The following is a 27428-nucleotide window of genomic DNA, read 5'->3' on the forward strand; positions in this document are numbered from 1 at the left end:
CTAAAAGCTGGATTTCAAGGTATTTTCTATATTGTTGATTTCCTTCTCAGTCACTCTCCTTTGCACTTGAGGCAGGCGTTTCCGGAAATTTCCACTCAGCACGATGTAGAGAAAAGGATTAATGCTGCTGCTGGCATAGCTGAAACAGATGGAGAGATAATAACCCACATGGAAAGCCAGTGTGGGCTGCTCCATCTGTAAGTTCACCAGTTGTATCACGTGATAGGGGGCAGCACTTAAGATAAAGACTGCCACCAGCACCAGCACCATCTTTGTCAGCTTCATCACTCGTTGCTTTGGAACACTGGGATTATAACTACAAAGGAAGCATTAGGATAGACAGAACATAAACAACCATAGACATTGTGGGGCAATGATTTCCTAGAGCTTTCATTAACAGAGATGCCATGCAGTTACCATGAGCCCCCTGATGTGTTGTGATGAGAAGAACTGATCTTTCCCCAAAACACATAACTACAGTCTAATTGTGATACAATATCAGGCAAGTCCAGATTGGGAACATTCTATGGGATACCTGACCAGTACTCCTTAATACCCTCGAGGTCATGAAAAACAAGGAAAGAGCAGGAAACTCTCATAGACTAGAGGAGACTGGGGACACATGACAACTAAATGCAATGTGGTATTCTGCATTGAATCCTGGACCAGAAAGAGGCTTTAATGGAAAAACTAGAGAAATCCAATTAAGGGTAGAGTTTAGTTAGTAGTAATGTACCAATGCCATTTTCTTTGCTTGGACAAATGCATCATGGCAGGGTAGTATATTCATGGAGGAACGAAGTGAGGACTGTATAGGAACTCTATACTATTTATGGAACTTTTCTATTAATTAAAAATTATTCCATGGGGCGCCTGGGTGGCACAGTTGGTTGAGCGTCCGACTTCAGCCAGGTCACAATCTCGCGGTCCGGGAGTTCGAGCCCTGCGTCAGGCTCTGGGCTGATGGCTCAGAGCCTGGAGCCTGTTTCCGATTCTGTGTCTCCCTCTCTCTCTGCCCCTCCCCCGTTCATGCTCTGTCTCTCTCTGTCCCAAAAATAAATAAACGTTGAAAAAAAAATTAAAAAAAAATTATTCCAGATAAAATTTGAAATTTCCCAAGTTTTATCATGTTATATTTAGATATTTAATAGAAATGTCCCAGGGATGTAGTTGAAGCAGATGAAAAAGCCCAGGGAATGATTAAAAAAAAAAAAAGCACGGCAACTGAAAATCTTTGTAAGATAATGATTCTTCTGCAGCTTATCTGAGTAGGCACCATCATTCCTCTAATTATTTGCATTTTGAGGGGTAATTGGACAGTATGATATTTGTTTCATAAGATGCTCTTTGCATTTCTGAGGAAAGTGCTGGGAACAAAGTGATCTGTTTTGGAGAATGGTCTTAAAAGGGCTCAAGCATCCTCTCCAACTGTCAGCGTCTTAATACTCCATGTGATTCCATTTCAACTGTCTTCCCAGCTCAGCTGCCTGTGATACATTTAGAAGCTAAGTTATTTTTCCATAACTGTGGCTGCTTCCCTTTCCCATTCTAAATGGGAATGCAACATTACCAGAGAATTTCAGGAAGCTAAGTGGGAAAAAATGTCATGGGTCAATAAAACACCTAAACCTTTGGCACCAGAGTTTGCCACAGATTTTGACTCATGGTTAAATTGATCGCCTATTTGACTTCCAGGGAAGATGGTGGGTTAGGAGAATCCTAAACTCATCTCATCTCACAGATGCAACTAGATAACACCCATATCTCAGTTGTAAATAACCCAGAAAATGACCCAAAACCTGGCAGAACAGACTCTACATAGTTAATCATAGAGAAGAGGCCACATCAAAAATGGCAGGAAGGGCAAAGGTGTGGTCAGGAGCAAAACTGACATGTAAGGCTGTCCACAGGAGGGCAGGAAGCTGCAAGCATGAAGAAGGCAGAAGAGCAGAGCCTACACTAGACATCCTAGGCAGGGGGGATCTGAACTGGGAAGACGAATCTCCACAACATTTGGATTTAAAAACAGAGGGGCTTAACTTCACAAGTTTTTACAATCAGTGAGGCTTAATACCTGGAACTTTAAAAATCAGCAGGCTCATCTCTGGGAGAGTTAAAGGGTGGAAGGAAACTGAGTTCCCACCCGTAAAGAGACAACACAACCACAGTCCCTTGTAGATACAGCACAGAAGCAGCAGTTTGAAAAATATCTGTGATTTATTTATTAATCTCAGAACATGTACTGGAGGGGCAGAAATCATTAGGAGACTTATCCAAGAATAAAAGAGCATGGACACCTGGGGAACCAGCATGAACACTCTCTACCTAGCTTGCTAAAAGTGTACCCCACCCCCACGTTCTCCTGCAGACCTGCCTCCTCCAATATGCCTTTGGCTGGAACCCATCCAAAGCACTGCCACAAGCTTGGCAGTGTGTAAGCAGCCCTGACAGTGGCCAGCGTCACTCCAAAATGACTCCTGTCTGGGGTGCCCGAGTGGCTCAGTCGGTTAAGTGTCTGACTTCGGTTCAGGTCATGGTCTTGTGGTTCCTGAGTTCTAGCCCAGTATCAGGCTCTGTGCTGACAGCTTAAAGCCTGGAGCCAGCTTTGGATTCTGTGTCTCTTTCTTTCTCTGTCCCTTGACCCCTCACACTCTGTCTCTCTGTCTTCAAAAAAAAAAAAATTAAAAAATAAAACAAAAACAAAAACAAAGTGACTCTGTCCTGGAGAGAGAAGAAGATAACCACACACAGAAGTTTCACTGTGGCTCCAGCAGTGGACTGGGGGCAGACATCTGGTCTGACTATAGTCCCTGACCACCAATGAAAGCTTCTCAGGAGATAACACAGGGAGAGTCCCCTGTAGTTTGATGTTATTGCATCTCTGGCAGATGCATGGTCTGACCCAACTCAAGCCCACAATAGCCCCATACTGATCCATTAACAATACAGGACCCAACTCTGCCCACCACCGACAGAGAGCCATTGCAAATGACTGGACTGAAGTCAAATGCAGTTCAGCCATAATAGTAGGGCACATGCAACACACATAGGAGACACCCGTGAAGCAGCAGATTCTGATGAACAGAGAACATTGCACTGCAGGGCACTATAGAACCCCTTCTTCATTAGGACATCACTTTCAAAAGCAGGAGATGTAGCTGATTTCCCCAACACATAGAAATAGACATAGAGTGCTAGACAAGATGAGAATCAGAGGAATAGATCTCAAATGAAAGAACAGGACAAAATCACAGCAAGAGAGCCAAATGAAATGGAGATAAGCAATATGCCTGATAGAGAATTTAAAGTAATGGTTATAAAGATACTCACTGGACTTGAGAAATTACTGAAATTAAAAAAAAACAGTAGAGGGAATTAATAGCAGAATAAAGATATTTGTGCTACCAAAGTGAGTATAAAATAGTAGAATAGAGGAAACAGAATAATGGATCAGTGATCAGGAAGATGGAATAATAGAAAGCAATCAAGCTTAATAGGAGAGAGAGAGAGAAAAAGAATAATAGAAAATGAGAATAGATTGAGGGAACTCAACGACACAGTCAAGCATGCAAATAACATTTGTATTAACAGGGATCACAGAAAGAGAAGAGAGAGAAATGGGGGCAGAAAATTTATTTAAGAGACAATAGCTGAAAATTTCTCTAATCTGAGGAAGGAAACAGACATCCAGACATAGGAGGCACAGAGAGCTCCCAACAAAATCAACCCAAGGAGATCCACACCAAGACACATAATGATTAAAATGGCAAAAACAGTGATAAAGAGAGAATTTTAAAAGCAGCAAGAGAAAAGAAAACATACATATAAGGAAAGTGCCATAAGGCTATCAGTTGATTTTTTAGCAGAAACCTTGCAGGCAAGAAAGGAGTGGCATGATATATCCAAAGTGCTGAAAGAAAAAGCCCCTGCAACCAAGAATGTTCTGTCCAGTGAGGCTATCATTCAGAGTAGAAGGAGAGATAAAGAATATCTCGAACAAAAGTTAAAGAAATTCATCACCTGTAAACCAACCTCATAAGAAATATTAAAGGGGATTCTTTGAGTGTAAAGGAAAAACCGAAAGTAGGAATAAGAAAAGTAGAAAGCAGAAAGGCAGAAAAAATAAGTATATCTATAAAAACCAGCCCAGGGATTCACAAAATAAAAGAATGTAAATTATAACACCATATACGTAAAATACTGGGGAGGTGGGGGTACAAATTTAGTGCTTTTAGAATGGGTTCAAACTTAAGTGACCATCAACTTAATATAGACTGCTATATGCATAAGATGTTATATATAAACTGATGATAACCACAAATCAAAGACCCGTAATAGATGTGCAAAATTTAAAAAAGAAAGGAATCCAAGTACATCATTAAAGAAAGCCATCAAACCATGAGAGAAGAGAGCAAGAGAAGAAAGGAACAAAGAAGTACAAAAACAACCATAAAATTAGAAAATGACAGTAAGTACATACCTATCAATAATTACTTTGGATGTAAGTGGACTAAATGCTCCAATCAAAGATAGGGTGACTGAATGGATAAATAAGTAACACCCATCTATATGTTGCATAGAAGAGACTCATTTCATTTCTACAGACACATGCAGATTGAAAGTGAAGGGATGGAAAAACATTTACCTTGCAAATGAAACTACAAAGAAAGCTGGGGTAGCATTATTTATATCAGACAAAATAGACTTTAAAACAAAGACTGTAACTAGACACAAACAAGGACATTACATAATCATAAAGGGAACAATCCAATAAGATATAACAATTGTTAATATTTATGCACCCAACATAAAGCACCCAAATACATAAAGCAACTATTAACAGGCATAAAGGAAGTAATTGATTGGAATACACTGATAGGGGACTTTAACACCCTACTTACATCAATGGGTAGATCAGATAGAAAATCAACAAGGAAATAGTGGCTTTGAATGACATACTGGACCAGATGGATCTAAGATATATTCAGAACATTCCATTTTAAAAGAGTGGAAAACACATTCTTTTCAAGTGCACATGGAACATTCTCCAGAATAGGCCATAAAACAAGTTTCAACAAATTCAAAAAGATCAAAGTCATATCATACATCTTTTTCTAACCATATACTTATGAAACTAGAAATCAACCATAAGAAAAAACCTGGAAAGAGCTCAAATACATGGAGGTTAAATAACATGCTACTAAATAATGAGTGGGTCAATCAAGAAATCAAACAGGAAATAAAAAAATGTGGACACAAATAAAAATGATAACACAGTGGTCCCAAATCTTTGGGATACTAGGGCACTCAGCCAGTTAAGCATCTGTCTTTTGGTTTTGGCCCCAGGTCATGATCTCACAGTTTGTGATGATCACAGTTTGTGATCTCACAGTTTGTGAGCCCCATATCAGGCCCCAAGCTGACAGTGAAAGAGCCTGCTTGGGATTCTCTCCCTCTCTCTCTGTCTCTATCCCACTTTCTCTTTCTCTCTCTGTCTCTCAAACAAGTAAACTTTTTTTTTTTTAAAAGGGGGAAAAAAAACCCCAAGACTTTTAAATATAGAGAACAAACTGTTGGTTGCCAGAGAGGATGTGGGTGGGGGGATGGGTGAAATAGGATTAAGAGGGGGTGATGTGTGGGAGATCTAGTGATCTTGTCTTTCCAAAATACAGTAATCTATTCTAAAGACAAAATTTAATATTGTCTTAAAATCCAACATGTTATGTGTTCACTGACTTACTTAACTTGATATAGACAGTTTCAAGTAGAAAATAATTTAGATTTATTCATACAGTTTTACTGACAACTATTTTTAAAGTTTCTTCCCAAGTCTATTGTCTTAAGGTAAATCTTTGGTTTTATTCATTCCTAATTAATCTTGTCCTAAATATTCAAGTATTAATGAGATTCTTTTCCTCCAAATTAAAAAATTAAGCACAAAATTAGAAAGTTATACATGGCATCTAGGTTATTTACATATGTACACAACTCTTCAAAGTGTACAAACGAAACATTTAAGTAACGTTGATAACAAATATAAAAATATTCTTTTTTTTTTTTTTAATTTTTTTTTTCAACGTTTTTTATTATTTATTTTTGGGACAGAGAGAGACAGAGCATGAACGGGGGAGGGGCAGAGAGAGAGGGAGACACAGAATCGGAAACAGGCTCCAGGCTCTGAGCCATCAGCCCAGAGCCTGACGCGGGGCTCGAACTCACAGACCGCGAGATCGTGACCTGGCTGAAGTCGGACGCTTAACCGACTGCGCCACCCAGGCGCCCCTAAAAATATTCTTTTAATAGTATATTGAGTTCTGTTTAGATTTTTATGAAACTATAACATTAGTATTGCAAGATTTATCACTGGGAGGTCCTCAAATAGCTGCTTCAGAACATATCTTATTTCAGAAAATGCCTCATATAAACATTAATGCCCGTATGTCTAAATGTGGTATGTTTCAAGTGATTGTTGTTTAAATTTCTGTTGTGGATGTCTTAGGATCTCTGAATTGTTCTTTCAACAAATAAAACAAAATAGGGTAAATACTTACCATCTGGCATCCTTATTCTGTTGGTACATCTCCCAAGTATAGCATAAAATTAAAATATAGCATACCAAAATCAAAGGCAGAGGGAAAAAAAAAGTTGTTATTGTCAAATAAAGTGTATACCTGTAAAATGAGAGAGAGAGAAGACACGGCTGTTACATTCACATTGCCAGGAACTGGCTTTTACAGTTTATGAGGCATGATTTTCTAATTTCTCAGGGCTCAGGATAAAAGTCTTTGGGGGAAAAGTTAAGGATCTTGGCTGCTTTTATGTAAAGAAGTCTTGCTCTTCATTATTTGCCAACAATGGTGCTCATCTGTTCTCTAGCCAAGCCCAGCACTACTGAGTACAAACAGGTGAGAATACATATTATTACCATTATCTTTAGTGTTATCTACAATATGGAACAGCAAGTAGCATTTATTATATAGTATATGCTGATCTGAGTACTTGACATATTTTAATCCATTGAATCTGTTCAATGCCTGATTACAATTGCCATTAGTATTCTCCTGTTACAGAAGAGCAAACTAAGGCACAGAGGGGTTAAATGGCTTGCCTGAGGGTATCCAGCTAGTAAGTAGGAGAGGTGGGATTTGAATCCACAAGAGAGTTGAGTTGCACAGCCCACCATTGTAATCAAGACCCCGATGGCCTCTCAAAGGGCCTGTTGTGACCCTTTTCCTTGGGGTCACAGACTGTGACCAGTCTTTTCCTTGAGATCCCCTGGGGAAAATTCTCAGGTAAGCCAATTCCATTTTTGCATGGATTCCAGTTATCCTCCTGCCTGGAAGAAGCTTGGTGTTGGTGAATGAAGGCAGCCCACACTGGGTGGGTGTGCACAGGGTGCCACAGGGAGAGCACCTGGGAGCAGAGGGACACTGAAAGCCACACATTGGTTCCAGTCTCAGTTCACCATAAGAACTTAATTCTGGGGAGTAACAACAGAGTCTAGAACCTCAGGATTGCCCTTATGATAACCAACCAAAACCAGCAGATGCAGCTGCTGGTGCAAAATAATCATTATTATTTCTTTGACACAGGCTGAGTCCTCTAGACATCTCAGGTTGTGCTGTTCTGTTAGACAGGTTGGGGTTCATATTAATAATCTGTCAGCCACCAGTGATTAAATATCATTTCACCTTTAGATTGGCAGATGGTTTTTGTCTGTGAGTGCTGCCAGTGCTGGTGGGAGAAAATAATGAATTAACAATCACTCCTACTGATGTTCTGGTCCTCTGGAGGTTTTTGTTACTGGATTTGTAGCCTTGCAAGGGCCTCTACCTCCATCCCTCTTGGGCTGTGAGTACATGATGCAGAAATGACTCACCTATTTGACAAGTGGTAGATGGGAAAAAGGAATCTTCCAAATTGACTGGAGATAATGTATGTGAAAAGCACCTAGCACAATATGTAGCCTGTAGTAGGCGGTCAAAAAATTTTAGTCATAGACTCCAAGGATGTATTCAAAATTTCGAACAAAAATTTTTGACTTAATTTTTCTTTTCAAATTAAAATGTGAGAAATAATCTGTATTGGCTGCCTTGTTAGTTACCCAGAGCTGCTGTAACAAATGACTGGGTAGCTTAAAGCAACAGAAAGTTATTGTCTCAGTTGTGGAGGTAGAAGTTAAGGGGCACCTGGGTGGCTCAGTCAATTAAGTGTCCAACTCTTCATTTTAGCTCATGGCATGATCTCACGGTTGTGAGATCAAACCTTAAGTTGGGGTCTGCTGAGCATAGAGCCTGCTTGGGATTCTCTTTTTTCCTCTCTCCCCAACTCTCTCTCTCTCTCTCTTTCTCTCAAAAAAAAAAGTATGAAATTAAGATGTTGGCAGGGTTGGTTTTTTTTTTTTGGAGGCTCTGAGGAAGAATCTATGCCATGCCTCTCTGGTAGTTTCTGGCAATCCTTGGTGTTATTTCCCTTGTAGACACATCACTCCAATCCCTGCCTCTGTCTTCACAGGCTCTCTCCTCTCTGTGCCTCTTCAAACCTCACTCTCCTTCTGAGGACACCAATCACTGGATTTAAGGCACACTTGAATCCAGTATGACCTCATTTAACTTGATGATATCTGCAAAGACCCTATTTCTAAACAAGGTCACATTCATAGGTACTAAGAATTAGGACTTGAATATATCTTTTGGGAGGGAGGGCAAACTTAAACCAAACTCCAGTGGCACACTGTTAAGGTTGGAATCTTGGTAACGCCTAGACCCTTTTGGAAATTTTGCCCCTCCCTTGATTTTTGCATTCCTGCTGTGTCTGGTTGCCATGGATCTTTAAAATCCATATTTAAATATACTTGTGTCCACTGAGGCTACATAATTAAACTCCAAATCTTTTTCTAAAGGTTACCCTCTCCTTAAAATCAGGCTACCAACTTGATTGTGGAAAGCAGAAAGCGAAGCGGGGAGACTACCCCTTAGAGGATCCCCAAGGACACTGTGTGCAGCTGCCCACGTGTTGACAAGGAGGATGAAGCACTTCACAACTTAATTCAACTCTATTTTTCTTAAGTTTTAACAACTTACCGGAGTACATCGTCAGGGGATGTTAAATCAAAAGCACAACTCTCCACGCCGTCTTTAAATTTGATGACCTTCGAGTAGACCCAGACAGGCAATGCCAGAATAAAGGAAGCTGCCCAAAGGCCCAAATTGATGCGGATGGTCTTGTACCTCGTTCTCCAACTTGTAAGTCGAAATGGTTGGACGAGAGCCAAGTACCTGCAAAGCCAGTTAAGAAGGGTTTGGGAACAATCAATAAAACGCTGAGCTGCCAGGATGAAAGGTTCATGACAAGAGTAAATTATTAGTATTATTATCTTCCCTGAAGCACACCTCTATCAGGGTAAAAGAAAGTTCTATTTTTTAAGAGCTGGCTGGTACCTGTAGAGAAAACAACTCTTGACCCTGCAAGTCTGAATAAACCACTCACTGAAATAGCTGTCACTTCCCCGAACACACTGATAATGGTAAAATTCTGCCCTGTGCAAACTCTGTCTTTACAAAAGTGCTTCCCATGTAGGCTGGGTTCTGGAAAACTTTGCTTCTGAGCAGGGATTTCCTCCAGGAGAGAGGGGCCTTCTTCCCAGTAGGATTTACTGACATGGAGGCAGGAAGGAGGCAAGTGCACTGGCTGGTAGGAGAGTCCCCAGGCAGGATGAGGTTCTGGCCCATGGGGACAGACATTCTGCCCAGATGACTTTCCAGTGGGGGCCCCAGGCTCTTGGAAAGCAGTCCACAGGAATCACAGTGAGGATAAACCAACATGACTAGTGCAGACAATGCAGATATCCAGCAATTTAGGCTGCAGGCCAAAGAGGGGGAAATGGGCTAATTTCATGGGGAAGGGGTTTTTCTTTCTTTTCTTTTTTCCCCCCATTTTTAATTCAGAAAAAAAGCATAATCATTAATGAAGCTTGAAGTCCTGACATATTAAATATATTTGGTTCTCAAGCAAGTCCAAGAATGTTTTAGAGCCAACTGAAAGCTAAAAGGTGAGAAACAGCCTAGACCCAGAAGGAAGGTTATCTGTGAAAGCACAGTTTTGCTGGAGGTGGGGGTGTTGGAAGGCAGTATCCATACACATCAAATAAATGTAAAATATGTTTTGGTGGTTATTTAATTTTTGTAGAGCTACTTAAGATTTCTAAAAATAAAAAAAATTGCTTGTCCCCTGTTCTTTCAATTTTGCATGAGAGGCAGAACGTTTTAAGGGACACTTAGTTAAGGGACCCCTTGGCATTCAGGGAGACGTTTGTGGCCCAGGGTACCCCAGCTGCTCCTCTCCTGCACATTGCACCTTCATTACCTGTGGCTGAGGAGAGAAGGACCCCTCCCTCCCTTGTGTACAACCACGAGGTAGTGATTGTACAGCAGCCCAACCATCATTTTGTCTGGGATGAAAGGATAATGGAGTCATGGCATCAATAGATAAGGGAATCTTCTCTGGTTATATCTTCACCCCAACACCCTCCTTCTCCCACCTGAAAACCCCTCACTGGTTTTCCATCTCCTTTCAGATAAAATTCAGAATTCTTACCATTATTTGCCAAGTCTTTCTTCACCTGGCCCTGCCTGTCACTCAGGCTGCAGCTTGTTCCAGTCTCACTATGGCCTTCATTTAAGCTCTCTCCCCTTTCAAGGCCAGGTGCATGCTGTCTTACTTGCCTGGCAGAATCTCCCTCTGTTTCCTCTTGCTTTTCCTTTGAGTCCCCATTTAATAGTCTGTGTGTCTCGGAGCGCCTGGGCGGCTCAGTCGGTTGAGTGTCTGTCTTCGGCTCAGGTCGTGGTCTCATGGTCTGTGGGTCTGTGGGTTTGAGCCCACATTGGGCTCTGTGTTGACAGCTCAGAGCCTGGAGCCTGCTTCAGATTTTGTCTCCCTCTCTCTCTGCCTCTCCTCAGCTTGTGTTCTTTCTCTCTCTCAATAATAAAGAAATAAACTTAAAATATTATTTAAAAAAAATACTCTGTGTGTCTCAGAGAAGCCTCCCTTGACTACTTACTCTATACAAGGGCCCATGACTATAAATGCAGATGGTGGGTGAACTCTGCTTTTCTTTCCTAGTATGTATCACTGTGTGGAAATACACATTTGCTGTGTGACTCTTCACTTAATGTCTGTCTACATCTTGGGAATGGAAGCCCCAGGAAAGCAGGAACCTTGACTATTAGTTTAATGCTCTTGTATCATTTGTATCCAGCATAGTTCCTGACCTATGGTCATACTCAATAAATATTTGTTGAATGGGGGATTTGGCTCCTACTTACTGACTTTTGATGTTCTAGAGAATATATTTATAAGAGTAGCCATCTACGAGAGTTTAGGCAGCTTTCATCTGGAGGTATATACATTTAATATTTTGGATATTTACAAAATTTTTTTGGTATTGATTTTTTAATGTATCTCTCTTTTTTTTAATGAAATTTACTGTCACATTGGTTTCCATGAAACACCCAGTGCTCATCCCAACAGGTGCCCTCCTCAATGCCCATCACCCACTTTTCCCTCCCTCCCAACTTCCATCAACTCTCAGTTTATTCTCAGTTTTTAAGAGTCTCTTATGGTTTGCCTCCCTCCCTCTCTGTAACTTTTTTTCCCCCTTTCCCTCCCCTATGGTCTTCTGTTAAGTTTCTCAGGATCCACATAAGAGTGAAAACATATGGTATCTTTCTTTCTCTGTATGACTTGTTTCACTTAGCTTAACACTCTCCATTTCCATCCATGTTGCTACAAAAGGCCATATTTCATTCTTTCTCATTGCCAAGTAGTATTCCACTGTGTATATAAACCACAATTTCTTTATCCATTCATCAGTTGACAGACATTTTAGGCTCTTTCCATAACTTGGCTAATTGTTGAAAGTGCTGCTATAAACATTGGGGTAGAGGTGCCCCTATGCATCAGCACTCCTGTAACCCTTGGGTAAATTCCTAGCAGGGCTTTGCTGGGTCATAGGGTAGATCTATTTTTAATTTTTTGAGGAACCTCCACACTGTTTTCCAGAGTGGCTGCACCAGTTTGCATTCCCACCAACAGTGCAAGAGTGTTCCTGTTTCTCCACACCCTCTCCAGCATCTGTAGTCTCCTGATTTGTTCATTTTAGCCACTCTGACTGGTGTGAGGTGGTATCTCAGTGTGGTTTTGATTTGTATTTCCCCGATGAGGAGTGACGCTGAGCATCTTTTCATGTTCCTCTTGGCTATCTGGATGTCTTCTTTAGAGAAGTGTCTATTCATGTCTTCTGCCCATTTCTTCACTGGATTATTTGTTTTTTGAGTGTGGATTTTGGTGAGTTCTTTACAGATTTTTGGTACTAGTCCTTTGTCCGATATGTCATTTGCAAATATCTTTTCCCATTCCGTTGGTTGCCTTTTAATTTTGTTGATTGTTTCCTTTGCCGTGCAGAAGTTTTTTATCTTCATGAGGTCCCAATAGTTTATTTTTGCTTTTAATTCCCTTGCCTTTGGGGATGTGTCGAGTGAGAAATTGCTGTGGCTGAGGTCAGAGAGGCTTTTCCTGCTTTCTCTTCTAGGGTTTTGATGGTTTCCTGTCTCACATTCAGGTCCTTTATCCATTTTGAGTTTATTTTTGTGAATGGTGTAAGAAAGTGGTCTAGTTTCATCTGCATGTTGCTGTCCAGTTCTCCCAGCACCATTTGTTAAAGAGCCGGTCTTTTTTCCATTGGATATTCTTTCCTGCTTTGTCAAAGATTAGTTGGCCATATTTTTGTGGGTCCAATTCTGGAGTCTCTATTCTATTCCATTGGTCTATGTGTCTGTTTTTGTGCCAGTACCATGCTGTCTTGATGATTACAGCTTTGTAGTAGAGGCTAACGTCTGGGATTGTGATGCCTCCCACTTTGGTCTTCCTTCTTCAATATTACTTTGGCTATTCGGGGTCTTTTGTGGTTCCATAAAAATTTTAGGATTGCTTGTTATAGCTTTGAGAAGAATGCTGGTGCAATTTTGATTGAGATTGCATTGAATGTGTAGATAGCTTTGGGTAGTATTGACATTTTAACAATATCCCTGATGAATATGGATGCAAAAATTCTCAATAAGATACTAACAAATCAAATTCAACACCATATAAAAAGAATTATTCACCATGATCAAGTGGGATTCATTCCTGGGCTGCAAGGCTGGTTCAATATTCACAAATCAATCAATGTGATACATCACATTACTAAAAGAAAAGATAAGAATCACATGATCCTGTCAATTGATGCAGAAAAAGCATTTGACAAAATTCAGCATTCTTTCTTAATAGAAACCCTCAAGAAAGTTGGGATAGAAGGAACATACTTAAACATCCTAAAAGGCATTTATGAAAAGCCCACAGCTAATATCATCCTCAATGGTGAAAAACAGAGCTTTTTCCCTGAGATCAGGAACACGACAGGGATGTCCACTCTCACCGCTGTTGTTTCACAGAGTGTTGGAAGTTCTAGCATCAGCAATCAGACAACAAAAGGAAATCAAAGTCATCAAAATTGGCAAAGATGAAGTCAAGCTTTCACTTTTTGAAGATGACATGATATTATACATGGAAAACCGGATAGAGTCCACCAAAAGTCTGCTAGAATTGATACATGAATTCAGCAGTCACAGGATACAAAATTAATGTACAGAAATCAGTTGCATTCTTATATACTAATAATGAAGCAACAGAAAGACAAATAAAGAAACTGATCCCATTCACAATTGCACCAAGAATCATAAAATACCTAGGAATAAACCTAACCAAAGATGTAAAAGATCTGTATGCTGAAAACTATAGAAAGTTTATGAAGGAAATTGAAGAAGATATAAAGAAATGGAAAAAAATTCTGTGCTCATGGATTGGAAGAATAAATATGGGTATTGTTTGGAGGTAGAAACCTACTATTGAAATATTCCACACACCTGTAGTTATTATTAATCAGAGAAAGAAGGAGAGAAATTATCAAATGCATTTGAAATTTCTGACCTGTTAAATTGGCAATACTTGAATGGCTTAAATGTTCCCTGCTTGCATGTGCATATGTATGTGCTTTCTCTCTCTCTCAAAAAATAAATAAACATTTAAAATGACTTAAATGTGTAAGTGATAAGGCTTACTCTTGGCACTGACATGGCCAATGCCATGGTTATGGCCTTGCAAAGAAAACTCCATTTCTGTTTTACAAAATCTCAGTTTTTGTTGAAGTTTTATGCATTTAGTACAGTTGGAACCATAAGAAATGCCAAGAAGGAAAAGGTTCAGTTTTACAGACTCTTAATTTCTCTCTGGCCATGTAATCTCTAGAGTGAGGACAGAGAGAAGGATAAGTATTCAAGTGCCTTAATTCTAAAATAAAATTTTAGCACACTGTGTCCATTAGACTAAAAAAGTGACATTAAGGGGTGCCTGGGTGGCTCGGTCAGTTTAGTGTCAACTCTTGGTTTTGGCTTAGGTCATGATCTCATGGACGTGAAATTGAGCCCCATGTTGGGCTCTGTGCTGAGCGTGGAGCCTGCTTGGGATTGTCTTTCTCTCTCTCTCTCTGCCCCTCACCACTTGCTCTCTCTCTCTCTCACTCTCTAAGTAAACATTAAAAGAAGAATGAAAAAATTAAAAAGTGACATTCATATATATGACACACATGCACATGTACACATACACTCACAGAAAAGAACCGGTGAACATTAGGGAATGTATACAGTTGGTCTGTTCCAGTGCAGACCACGTCCATTCACTTTATTTGCAGTAAGAGGTTTACAGAAGAGGTACAATTTCCTTTCTTTAAAGAAAAAGCCAAAAACTCTCCTGCCTTCAGGGTACAGGGTATGAATAAGCTTTTATTATCTCTGAGAATGGGATTATGATTGGTAATACCTGTGCTTATGACTGGTAATACCTGTGCTTTAGATTGCTTTCTTTCAGTGGGCCTGTCCTCTGCTGAGCCCTCACCCTGCGTTGGAACACTGGCCAAGCTCACCAGGCTTTACCTAAGACATTGTCAGCAATGGCTGGCATCAGATGAACCAAACAGACCTACATTGATTTTTAAATGTGCTGTTAATTATAAATTGAGAAGCACAGTCTATATTTTGAGAATTCTTTTGCAGAAAAGCAGTAGGATATAAAAAATGCATTAAACATCACCATCATTATTCATGTCTGAATAATGATCCACTGAATGATTTCTATGAACCTCACTATTCCTTTGTTTTTTCATTTGAAAAACTGATCATCATGTCCTCACCCCAAAGACACACATGGAGTGGGAAAAGAGGCAGAGCTCAGGAAGAGGTCCTGGAAGGACCCAGGGAAATTTAACATAGCACTCAAGACTGACAGTCATTCATTTGTCAGTATTTTTTGAGCACCTATATGCCAGGCACTGTCACATAGACACTTGGGATTTATTAGTGATCAAAGACCCTGACTTCATGGAATTTACATTTGAGGGGTAGGGGAAACTGAATAATAAACAGTACACACACACATCCAAACAAAAAGCAAATTATACTATATAATATATTGGAAACAAAGGAGAAAGAAAAAGTAGATCAGAGCAAGAGGGGGTCAAGTATGCTGGGTTGGGGTTGGTATGGGAAGAAGATGGATGGAGATTTTAAGTGAGTTGTTCTCTGAGACCATTCCCGTTTTGCATGTTACTGTATCTTTAGGGCTTGTTTCTATTTGGGGAATGTTGCTAAGACCTAGTCTGGAGGTCCTTGCATCTAGATAATGCAGGGACATCCTAGCTTGCCTGCTTCCTGACGAGGTCAGATGATAAAGTTGTTATGAGCCATCTGCCATCTCTAGAGACAGCTTGGAACTGGGCTCCACCACTCCCTGGCTCCATAAGTACCTCACCATCACTGTCATCTCCTCGAATAACATTAGCTTAATGGTTGGTGAATACGGCTATGGTACATTCCAGGTCACAGTCTAATGCATTTCTAATGATGTTAATTAAATATCAGCATTTGTGTTAACTCATATAATGATGAGTGTAAAAGATGTAAAATATGGTCTTCCTGGTGCCGCAATGTCTCTTCATAGCTATCCAGGAGCCCAAATTTATTTCCCAGATTCCTTCAAACTGCCAGGTGATAACAAGAGTCTGTGAGACATTGAACATACCAAAAATAGCCCTGGACAGAGAGTAAGGAGACATACTTCAGTTCTCAGTTCTGCCATTGACTTCCTGTGTGCCTTCAGAACATACCCTCACTTCTTGGGGCCTCAGTTTCCTTAATGCAAGAATGATGGGGGCACTCATTCTTGTTTCTAACATTTCATGATTTCAAGATATCTTTATCTTGCGGTGAATTAGAAATAATACTGAAGTAAAGAATGAATAGGAAAAAGATTTTAGTGTTTTAAAATTTCCATTAAAAATATAATTCTATGAAAGTTGGAAAAAATATTCTGAAGTCCTACAATGAAACAAGCAAAGTAAGAGGAACTTTGCTGTTACAAACCAGCAGATGTTGCTTAAACTGGGATAAACATGGGAAAGCACAAGCACTTCTGAATTATGTTAAGCCATTTCAGAGTTTCATCACTTACCTGTCCACACTCATTACAGTCATGATGGAAGTACAGGCAAACTGGTTGCAAGTATCCAGGGATGTGATAATGGTGCAGAGAGGCCCCCCAAACACCCACTCTCCTCCCCGTGCCCACTGATGAATAAGAAAAGGCATTCCAATGATGTGGACCAGATCAGCCACAGCCAGGTTGCAGATATAAATGTCAGGAATAGTTTTTTTCCTGGACCTGAAAGAAAAGCAGGGAAACTGAGGATTGATATTGAAATTATGCACCTTGTTCAATTTATGCCACCTTTTACAAATTTTTAATTGTCTAAATGAATTTTAAAAGAAATTAAAGGAAAACCTACACAAATTCATGTATGAATGTCTAGTCTTGTGTGTACTTAAACATTTTGAACTATATACCTGATAACTTTCTGTGGTGGCTTAAAGATAGGTCCACAAATTCTTTGATACTGCTTTCAAAAGATGGAGCCTAATTATCTCCTTTTGAGTGTGGTTAAACTTAGTAACCAACTGTTCACAAATGGAATATGGTGGAAATGATAATGTGTGACATAAGAGCATACAGGCATTATAGGCCTTCTCCTTGCTCTCTCTTGGATCACTTTCTGGGGTAGCCAGCTACCATCTTGGGAGGATACTCAAGCAACTCTGGAGAGATCCACATGGAGAGGAACTGAGGCCCCCTGCCTACAACCAGCATCAGTCTTCCAGGTATGTGAGTAGGCTACTTTGGAAGTAGATGCTTCAGCTCCCACCAAGATGACTGTTGCCTTGGAGAACAGCTAACTGCAACTTTATGAGAAACCCTGAGCCAGAGCCACCCAGCTAAGCTGCTTCTGGATTCTTGACCCTTGAAACTGTGTGGGATAATAAATGTTGATTGTTTCAAACCACTAAGTTTTGGGGGGTAATTTCTACATAGAAACAAATTATACCAGTTCCAAGCTCCATCAGGCAAAAGGCTTACTCCTTACTTATCCCTGCCACCAAAAACAGCTGAACAGGGAAAATAAGTGGTTTGCATTATACAATGCATTTTTCCCCACTGAAGCTTAAGTCATATACTAACAGATCATTGTTAAAAAGTTTCAACCATTACTTAGAAATATTCCAATAATATCTAACCCAATAGCAAAGACTATAAATTAAGATCATGAAATCCAGACAGTGTGGAGAAGAAATCTGAAGAGTAAACTGTTAGAGGGCATGGAGAATAATCTCATGACCCCTGCTGGGGGAGTGCATTCAATGCTGTCTAGATGTGGCTCTCTTCTCTGTAGGCAAAATACTTTTCTAAGGGCAGAAATTTAAATTTAAAATTTAGTTGATTCCATGGGACACCTGGGTGGCTCAGTCAGTTAAGGCTCTGACTCTTGATTTTGGCTCAGGTCATGATCTCACAGTTCATGAGATGGAGCTCCATATCGGACTCCAAGCTGATGGCGCAAGAGCCTGCTTGGGATTCTCTCTCCCTCTCTCTGCCCCTCCCATATGTGTGTGCATTCTCTTGCTCTCAAAATAAATAAAATAAACATTGAAAAAATTCATTTGGTCCCTATCTTCAAGGCGTTAGGACATTCAGTAATAAAAAGGTAACATCTTTATTTGGGAGATGCTATTCATTACTTCAACGAAGATTTTATTGAGCACCAATTATGTATCAGGCATCATATTGTGCTCTGGGGCTGCAAAGCTAAATAATCTATAAACTCTAACATCAAGGAGCTTGTAGTCTAGATGTGTATAAATAAAGATCACTGCAGTGTGGTGAGAGAAAGCTAGAGCAAGCGCAAGGAGCACACAAAAGGGGCCCCTGCACCCTCCCCTGGAGACAGTCAAAGCAGATTTCTTGGCAGAAGTGGCATCTGAACTGAGGACAAATAAGACTGTACACAGCACATAAAAATTAGCCCTAAGATTATGCCACAATTGCTAGTTCACTCTGAATACACGGCCTTGCTCTGTGGTTTGGAAGCTAATGTGTGTCTTTATTATCCATGAGCTGAAAATTCTACAGCCTGTGAACTTTATTTCTAAGCCATAAAATCCTTGTGTGAAACAAATCAGAGAGGATGCTTTCTCCATATCCTGGCAAGCACACACTGTGTGGGAAGTTACTGCCATCGAATACTTACACAGCAACCACATTTCAGGCATGGTTGATGACACTATAAAGCATGTTGGTTCCCTGTCCCCAGCAGGTTGGTGACTCATGTCAGAAAGATCCAGAATGAGAAGAGATTTGAGGAAAAGATGATGTCAACCAAAAGATCAGCTAAGTGACTGTCCTTGGTCTCTCATCCTCTTTCCTCACCAGGCCACTGGCAGTGGGAGATGGGGAGGGGACAGGGGAGGAGAATAGCTCCCAGAGGTCAGGTAGAAAGAGTTCCACATTAAAAAAACAAAAAACAAAGCAAAACACCATAAAATCCCCCATAAATTTTAGCCTATAAACAGATGTTATTTCCACTTGAATTAGGATATAAACTCTAAGTGGTTGCTTAGGGTCTAATTGCAGCAATTAGATTCACAGCCCTTGCTCTTCTCTAGACAGGTACCCATCATCAACTGATAATGAATTATGTTAGTACCATTGTGGAGGACAGTGCAAGCCATTAAGTGGCAATTAAAATGAATTAAATAAAGTGTTTCTAGGTGATATTCTGTATAGAAAAGGAGAATTCTGAAGCAAATGATGATCTGGGCAAAAGATGATAGATAGGGCAATAAAAATAACACATTATATTTATCATTGCTTTCTGCGGTAAGAGTGACAGCATAGAAATTTTAAAAAAATTAAGGAGAAATTATAAAATTTCTACCTATACAACTTGCATTCTTTTTTTTAGGTCTAATTCATCTCCAGATTCTCTGTTGCCAGACTTCATTAAATTTCTGTCATGACTCAAACATTTAAAATAAAAAATGTAGACTAGTGATCCTTTTAGCTAACATGTTTTCCATATGGTTAACATGGCCGTATCTAACGCTCACTAATTTGGAGAATGATAAAATAAATTATGGTATTGCACAGTACCTTACAATAAATTATGTAGTTGTTATAAATCATAGTTTGTGAGAATATTTAATCAAAAGGGAAACATACTGATTAAGTAAAAAAGTCCCAATTATGTATATAGCATACATTTATTTAACATTTAAATAATTTATTTCAACATTTGTTTAGAAATATGCTGGAATCATGCCAAGTGATTACAATGATTATCTACTGGATAATAGTAGTATAACTATTATTTGTGTTTAAACAGTAGTATGACTGTTAATAACATGTTTACATTTTATGGTCATAAATAACAACATATGCTATGGATTAAATAAAACACATAACACCACACATGTGGGAGGCTGCTTTGCTGATCAACTTGCTTTCAAATCCTTTTCCCACTCTTCTCCAGCTTTGTTCCTAGGTGTCCTAGCCAACTGGCTTTTGGTTGGTTTTGGCCAGTAGGAAGCACTGTTGGAGGGAAATTGGAGGGTGGGAGGAGAGGAGGGGTCAAGGTATTTTCTTATCCTTTTAAGCTATTGGCATCTCTGGCAGTGGATGCACATCTTCCATGGCCCCATCTTCCTCCTATAGCCTCAATTCCATTATCCCAGATCCCTTTATGGCTACAGCTCCCACGAGGCAGTCTAGATTCCTGGGGTCTATAAAACTACCTATTTTCTTTTCTCCATCCAGCTCAGGGCTGGGAGAGGGGTGGTGGTGTTAGGGTGGGAGATGGTGGTAGGACATGGTAGAAGCTTCCTGATTTTTAAAAATTTTATTTATTTTATTTTTAAATGTTTATTTATTTTGAGAGAGAGTAAGCTAGCAGGGGAAGGGCAGAGAGAAAGAGAGAGAGAGAGAAAGAGAGAGAGAGAGAGAGAGAGAGAGAGAGAGAGAGAGAGAGAGAGATAATCCAAGCAGGTTCCATGCTGTCAGTGCAGAGCCTGACTCAGGGCTTGATTCCAGGACCCTGGGATCATGAGCTAAGCCGAAATCAAGAGTTGGATGCTCAACTGACTGAGCCACCCAGGTATCCCCCAAAGCTTCCTGCTTTTGTGTATCTTCGGATTGATGTCTGACATTTAACTCTAGTTGAATTAAATCCCACTTGTGGAAAAACCCCAATGGATTAGTAGTGATTTTGTGAAGCACTGTGATGAGAAGAATTCTGAATCTTTGCACGGTCACTACTTACAGGACAGATCTGTGCACAGATTAGAGATGACTGGTATGGATGGGAGAGTTTGGAATGGGAGAGTAGAATGACATACTTGCCAATGCTGCTCTAGATACATAGTGGGATACAGTTGAAAGAGAACCTAACTGGCAATTCCATTTTCATTTCTATGCCCTCCTTATGTCCTAGGAAAAGACATTCAACCCCTTTAGTTCCAGAGTTTTCTTGGCTCATTGGACCATTGCAATGAGGCTCTTCCAACATCTTTCCACGTTGGGTGAACAGATGTGGCTGAAAGGTTCTATAGCATCTGAAATATAGGATATGTGTGCAGCAAGAGTATGGTTAACTCCAACAAGAACTTACATATGGCTGACACTCTGAGAATGGCTGAGGGCTGGGTCAGAGGGAACCAGTAGTTATGATTTAAGCTGGGTAGAAAAAATGAAGGGGTCTTATTCTAACTTTTTAATCTTCCTGTCTGTTTTAGCAACTGGTATTCCACCATTAGATCATTTGTGTTCCTGGGGCACCTGGGTGGCTCAGTGGGTTGAGCGTCAGACTTTGGCTCAGGTCATGATCTCCTGTGAGTTTGAACCCTACATTGGGCTCACTGCTGTCATTGTAGAGCCTGCTTTGGATCCTCTGTCCCCCTTCTCTCTCTGCCCCTTCCCCACTCATGTGCATGTGCTCTTGCTCTCTCTCAAAAATAAATAAACATTAAAAAAAGAGTATTAGATTCTTAATATTGCTTCAGGTTAATGTACTGACCCTCTTGTAATCTCTGTATAAAATGTAGATACCACTGGGAGGGCTAAAAGTAAGGTGTTTCAGAATTCATGGTTTAGTGTGAATTCATTGACTTGACAGTGTCAGGGAATGACAGAACAAGGACTTTTTATTTATCAGGAAACAGGGCATCCCTTGGAGAGTCTCTGTCAGTAGACTGTCAGTCGACAGGTGAAAGATGTGTTCAGGAGGTGGGGGTAGGGATCTGATGGAGAAGAACATCCTCCCCTTTATGGAAGTAGCTTCCCAGGGCCCACTATGACTGTGGAGCAGAGTTGTGTAATGGGATTGAGTTCACTAGTCTCCCACTGAAGAATAAAAGTGGGAAATGATTGTGTTATAATTGGCCCAGTTTCCCTCCTACATTTTCTAATCTGGCTTTCTTTTGACCTGCTGTGAATTTAAAGTGTGACCAACTAATAATGATCTGGCTTCACTACTTTATAGTCACCTTCCTAATGCACAATTTGCTTCTTACTCTTTAAAATGGCCACATAGAACCTCTTATTCTGGAAACTCCATATTTCTTAAACTTATTTTTTTTCTTATATGTTTTTAGTCTTCCTTTGGCAAAGTCAGAAGTTAGTTCATTTCTTGTTTCCTAGTATCGCTAATGATCTTACTGACTTTCAGTTCTGTTCATCCTCTTCTGATACAAATATTCATCATAAATGGAACTTCTCCTTATTTTTAGTGTAATCTTAATATGTTAATTAAGCCACCCATCTGTTTAGAAGGTAACAAATAAAAGATCATGGCAAGGCATGATGAAAATATTAATACAAATTGCCTTAAAATTTTTAGAGAGCAATTTTCCAAAAACAAAGTGTTAGATAAATTCCAAGCCAAAAAAAAATTAAAATTAATTTACTTTCAAATGATTTTTGAAAGACTAATACATTTTTTGACAGCAATTTACAAAGAAAAATATTAAAGTCCTAGTAATAAAAATTAAAATTAAGTTGCTCCCAAATTTTTTTTGAAAGATTAAAAGATTCATCTTAAAAGCTCCATTAACGTATCTTCTCACATATTATCTATAAAATGGTAATGATAAGAAGAAAGGACAGATTTTTCACAACCATTGCAAATAAATTGGTCAGTATGATGGCTCAGGTTTTCTTTTTTTTTTTCCAGTTAAATGACTACTTGCTTTATGTTGAGAATCTGTTTCCAGGAATTATAGCTCAAGTACTGACTTTTAGAAGAGTTCACATTCCACATTTATTCTTTTTTCCAGCTTTGTCTCCAGCTAAGTAGATAAGATCAGGCCATTGTCTATTGGTGTAAATAGAGGGGAACCAAGAATTTTTTCCAGCCCCAAATATCTCTTCAACAGCTTGTCACAGGGCCTGAAATCTAACACTGAAGAGTCTCTGCATATAAAAATTGCCTGTAAAAAATGCAACCATTTCTGTAGGGCCAACACATGATAACTTGATTTCTCACCAGTGGGGCTCTATGGATGTGAGACATCCTATATGTATCTCCGGGAGAGGACAGTAAAGATCCTGAGGGGTATGAGGGAAGATGGAAGGAGAAGTGGGCAGGAGCAACAGGCAAACAGGGGAGAGCGAGAAACATTCCCGTTTCTGACTATAAACTCTCTACTTGGCACTATTGCTTCCTTGATGCTTCCGGAGAATATCTGATTACTTCTGTTTTCCTTCCTGGAACTTAATATTTGAAGCATCTTTTTTTTTTTTTCACTTGATTGTTTTTAATGTCTTGTATTATTTTTCAAATTATTTTATGTGTTTAAATCTTAGCTTTTCTACTAGTCTTTGAACTTTTTAGAGTCAGACGCTACCGCATTTCTTTGGTATTTGTATAACACTTAGTGCTGGGTTTGCAATAGGTATTAGCAATATGTATTGAGTTGAACTACTTATGGCACTTAAAAAATTATTTTAAAATGCTTGATGTTCACAAATGGCTTTACAGGACACAATAAGAAATGCTTGAATTCATTAAGAGTAGAATTCTAATATACCAAATAAATCTTCAATTATGGATGGTGTAAATACCGTTGATGTGCTACACTTAACTGCAGAGATAATGACAATAAAAATTTGAGAGGTGCCTGGGTGGCTCCATTGGTAAACATCTGACCCTTGATTTCGGCTCAGGTCATGATCTTGCAGTTCATGAGTTCAAGCCCTGTGTCAGGCTTCACACTGCTGACAGTGCCAAACCTGCTTGGAATTCTCTCTGTCTCCCTCTCTCTCTGTCCCTTCTCTACTTGCACTCTCTCTCTCGCTCTCTCTCTCTCAAAATAAGTAAATAAAGTTAAAAAAAAAAGGCAATCATTAAAAAAAAATTGCAAGTGGGCTGGCTGATAGGAAGCCACCTGGGGAATGTGACCAGTTATGAACTTTCTCCGGAATAGTGAAAGTCATCTGCATCACCATCCTCTGGGTTGCTTTTGCTCTTAATTGATTCTGTGAAAATTCTTCTATGTACATAGTAAATCCAACCATCTTTCTAGTTTTGATGACTTGTTTATATGTTTTCATTTATTTTTTAATATTTATTAATTTTTGAAAGAGAGACAGAGCGTGAGCAGGGGAGGGGCAGAGAGAGAGGAAGATAGAATCCACAGCAGACTCCAGGCTTTGAGCTGTCAGCACAGAGCCCAGTGGGGCTCAAACTCACAAGCCTCGAGATCATGACCTGAGCTGAAGTTGGATGCTCAACTGACTGAGCCACCCAGCAGCCCCTTTTTGTTTTTATTTTTATATATATTTATAGCACCTGAGTTGGGGAGAGGGGCAGAGGGAGAGAGAGAGAGAATCTTAAACAGGTCCACACTCAGCATGGAGCCTGACACGGCGCTCCATTCATGGCCCTGGGAACATGGCCTGAGCCAAAATCAAGAGTCAGATGCTCAACTAACTGAGCCACCCAGGCTCCTCTGTTTGTTTTTATTAATGTGGAGAAAATAACCTAGAATTTGGAATCTGAGTTCATGGGAATTCTGAATCTTGGGATCTGAGTTCAGTGCCAGGACTGTCACTGACTGTGTGATGCTGGGCAAGTTATTTTCTCTCCTAAGTCTCTGCCTAAATGGGTATAGTAATTGTACTGCTATTTTGGATTAAGTGGGTTTACAACTGTGCTTTGTAAGTGTAATATGCTACAAAAAAGATTGGTGTAATTTGTGTTAATATGCTGAAAACACTATTATTAAGTGGTACTCTCAAAAGTGTTTTCTTATATAGAAACATGGACAATTTTTTTTATGATGGTTATAAGCATGATTGGAGACCAGGATAATTACATTTAACATCTTATATTGATTAAAAGAAGTAAAACTTAAATGTGAAAATAATCAGGATAGCAAAAATATCAAGTAGTGATGGGGCTCTGAATCCTTGTGTCAAGACCCATAGGAAATAAGTAACCTATTCCTATTTTCCAGGCTGAACCTTATGCCCTGGGTTTGAGAGGAACAAGGAAATTACCTGAAGGAGGTGGGAGATGAGAAGCAAAGGCAGGAGGTACTAGGGAGCAGATGTCTCTCAGTTTGGCTTACATGGGGGTAGTCTACACTGAAGGGAAGAGCCTACCATCTATGACTGCCTGAATCTTTGGGTGATCAGGGAGAGTATCTCTCTTGCTTAAATGAGTGAAAAAGAGTCTCTTTCATCAACCGACCAGGGCAACTTGTTACGATAACTCTTATTGCCAGAAAATAGAATGGTTGCATTGAAGTTTTATTCCATGCCTGGGCTCCACCTCTAGAGATTCTGAGTTAGTCTAGGATGAAACTATGTATTGAAGTTTTTTCTTTAAGTTCATTTATTTTGAGAGAGGGAGAGAATGAGGGAGAGAGAGAGAGAGAGAGAGAGAGAGAGAGACAGAAAGAGAGGGAGAATGAGCAGGGGAGGGTCAGAGAGAGAGAAATCCCAAGCAGGCTCCATGATGTCAGCATGGAGCCCGACATGGGGATTGAACCCATGAACCAGGAGATCATGATCTGAGCTGAAACCAAGAGTCAGATGCTTAACTGACTGAGGCACCCAGGCACCCCTCTATTAAGATTTTTGAAAGCTCCTCAGGTGATCTGATATGGTGCTAAGATTGAGAAAATTCCCTAACCCAGCAGGAAGCATTGGCTTAGGCCTTTTCATTTTGAGTTTTACAACTCAGATGTTACTTAATACATGATGAAAATATCTGTAGAATCCTGTTTAATTATCTTAACCAAATATTTCCAAACCGATTTCATTAAGAAAAATCCTATAGAGGGAAAGAGATTCATTTAGGGAGTATAGAATGTGCCTAAATTACAGAAAAGAATAAGAAGATCTTACCTTATTATAGTGAATACAATGAGGATGTTGCCAACCAGCCCCAGTGAACAGATAACCCCAATCATAGAAGGGAGGATAATTGTATCCACAATGCTGAGGGTTTGATAAGCAGTCTCTTTATTGCAGGATTTGTTCAAAAGTTCAGCAGAGGTGTTCCAACAGGATGAGTAAAGTGAATTCATTGTTCATGAATTTCCAGTGGTTAAACCTATGAAGGAATAGGACGTGATTTATTTAATGAATTGTTGAGGCAGTTCCGTGAACACAGCTTTTCTTTCACTTAATTTAAAAAAATTTATTGGGGCCTTGTTTGCAACAAGAATTGATGCACTATAAGATTTCAGGTGAATATTACTACTCCCTGTCCATAATGGCCTCACAGATTACCAGAGGGGATATGTAAATAGGAAATTACAGAACAGTGTACTGTGATAGTATGCATATGTTATCATGCCTTATTGTGGTGCATTCTTTGAACATTGCTGATATTTACTCAGTATTCCCTGGTACTGGTTGTTTACAGCTGGTATCTGTTCTTATTGGTCTGTGTATCTACTCGTATTGGCTAGAACCCCTGCAATACTTAAGTTGTTAAATACATCGTCGCTGCAATAAAGTGCATGGGGAACACCAACTCTGATTATTTATGAATGGAATGCAATAAGACTTCCTGAGATGATTCTTGGACTATCTGAAAGGATGAATAAGAGTTAGCTCAGTAAGGGACAATGTAGGAAGGGAAAGTACTGTAGCCAGTAGGGGATGATGTCTCAAGTCTGAGAGTTTCAAGTGTTGGTGAGGATTTGGAGCCCAGAAAAAACCCCTGCTGGTGGGAGTGTAAATTGATATACCACTGTGGAACACGGGGAGGCATTATTTATTACAGTTGAATAGAATACATATTATCCCATGACCCACAGACATCCCCCCAAGATGGGATATACCTAGAGATACACGCTTATATGTACCAGGATGAGTGCTCCTGAGTGTTCACAGAAATGTTTATTTTAAATGTCTTAAGCTGAAAATAGTCAAAATGCCCATTAACAATGGGATGGATAAATCAATTGTGATATAGTCATACAACGAAATGCTTCACAATACTAGATCACAAGTACACAGAGTAACGTGGATGAATCTAATGACTTAAGGTTAGGCAAAAGCAACACTTCATACAGTATGACTACATTTACACGGAATTTAAAAACACAGGCAAAACTAATCTATATTATTAGGGATAGATTTAATCATGGTAAAAATAGAAAGAAAAGCAAAAGAGTGATAAGTGGAAAAGTCAGAAGATGGGAGGCTTTTATGTATGGTTCTGCCAGTTATATTAACAGTAAAAATTTTAAAAATGCAGTCCAATATCTAATCATATGGTTTGAAGACAATTATCCAAATCTCTGTTCTTTCTTCTTTAGTAATTCTTACCTTATGCTTAATTTTCCTACTTTGCTTCTGTTCTCTTTTATTTTTCATCCACTTATTTCAAACATTAAAAATCAGCTAATATAAATGTTAAATTTGATTGTGATTCTGTTATG

At 39.5% G+C, this 27428-nt stretch overlaps 1 protein-coding gene across 1 annotated transcript; it reads right to left on the reverse strand.

Annotated features, from left to right (window-relative positions):
• Positions 1–26063, reverse strand: MCHR2 (melanin concentrating hormone receptor 2). The gene is made up of 5 exons (XM_047860810.1): positions 25882–26063; positions 16600–16809; positions 9084–9278; positions 6552–6671; positions 1–316 (listed from the first exon to the last, which is right to left on the reverse strand). The coding sequence occupies exons 1-5, from the start codon at positions 26061–26063 to the stop codon at positions 1–3; spliced, it is 1023 nt and encodes a 340-aa protein (XP_047716766.1).
• Positions 26064–27428: the final 1365 nt, after the last annotated feature.

This window comes from Prionailurus viverrinus, chromosome B2 (genome assembly GCF_022837055.1).
Source record: "Prionailurus viverrinus isolate Anna chromosome B2, UM_Priviv_1.0, whole genome shotgun sequence".
Classification (NCBI taxonomy): Eukaryota; Metazoa; Chordata; class Mammalia; order Carnivora; family Felidae; genus Prionailurus; species Prionailurus viverrinus.

Excerpts from the sequence above, each read along its gene's own strand:
- MCHR2 (XM_047860810.1), bottom strand. The coding sequence starts at position 26,063 with ATGAATTCACTTTACTCATCCTGTTGGAACACCTCTGCTGAACTTTTG. Across the intron at positions 16,810-25,881 it reads ATTGTATTCACTATAATAAG|GTCCAGGAAAAAAACTATTC; the intron begins GTAAGATCTTCT and ends CTTTTCTTTCAG. Across the intron at positions 6,672-9,083 it reads TCCCCTGACGATGTACTCCG|GTATACACTTTATTTGACAA; the intron begins GTAAGTTGTTAA and ends CTCATTTTACAG.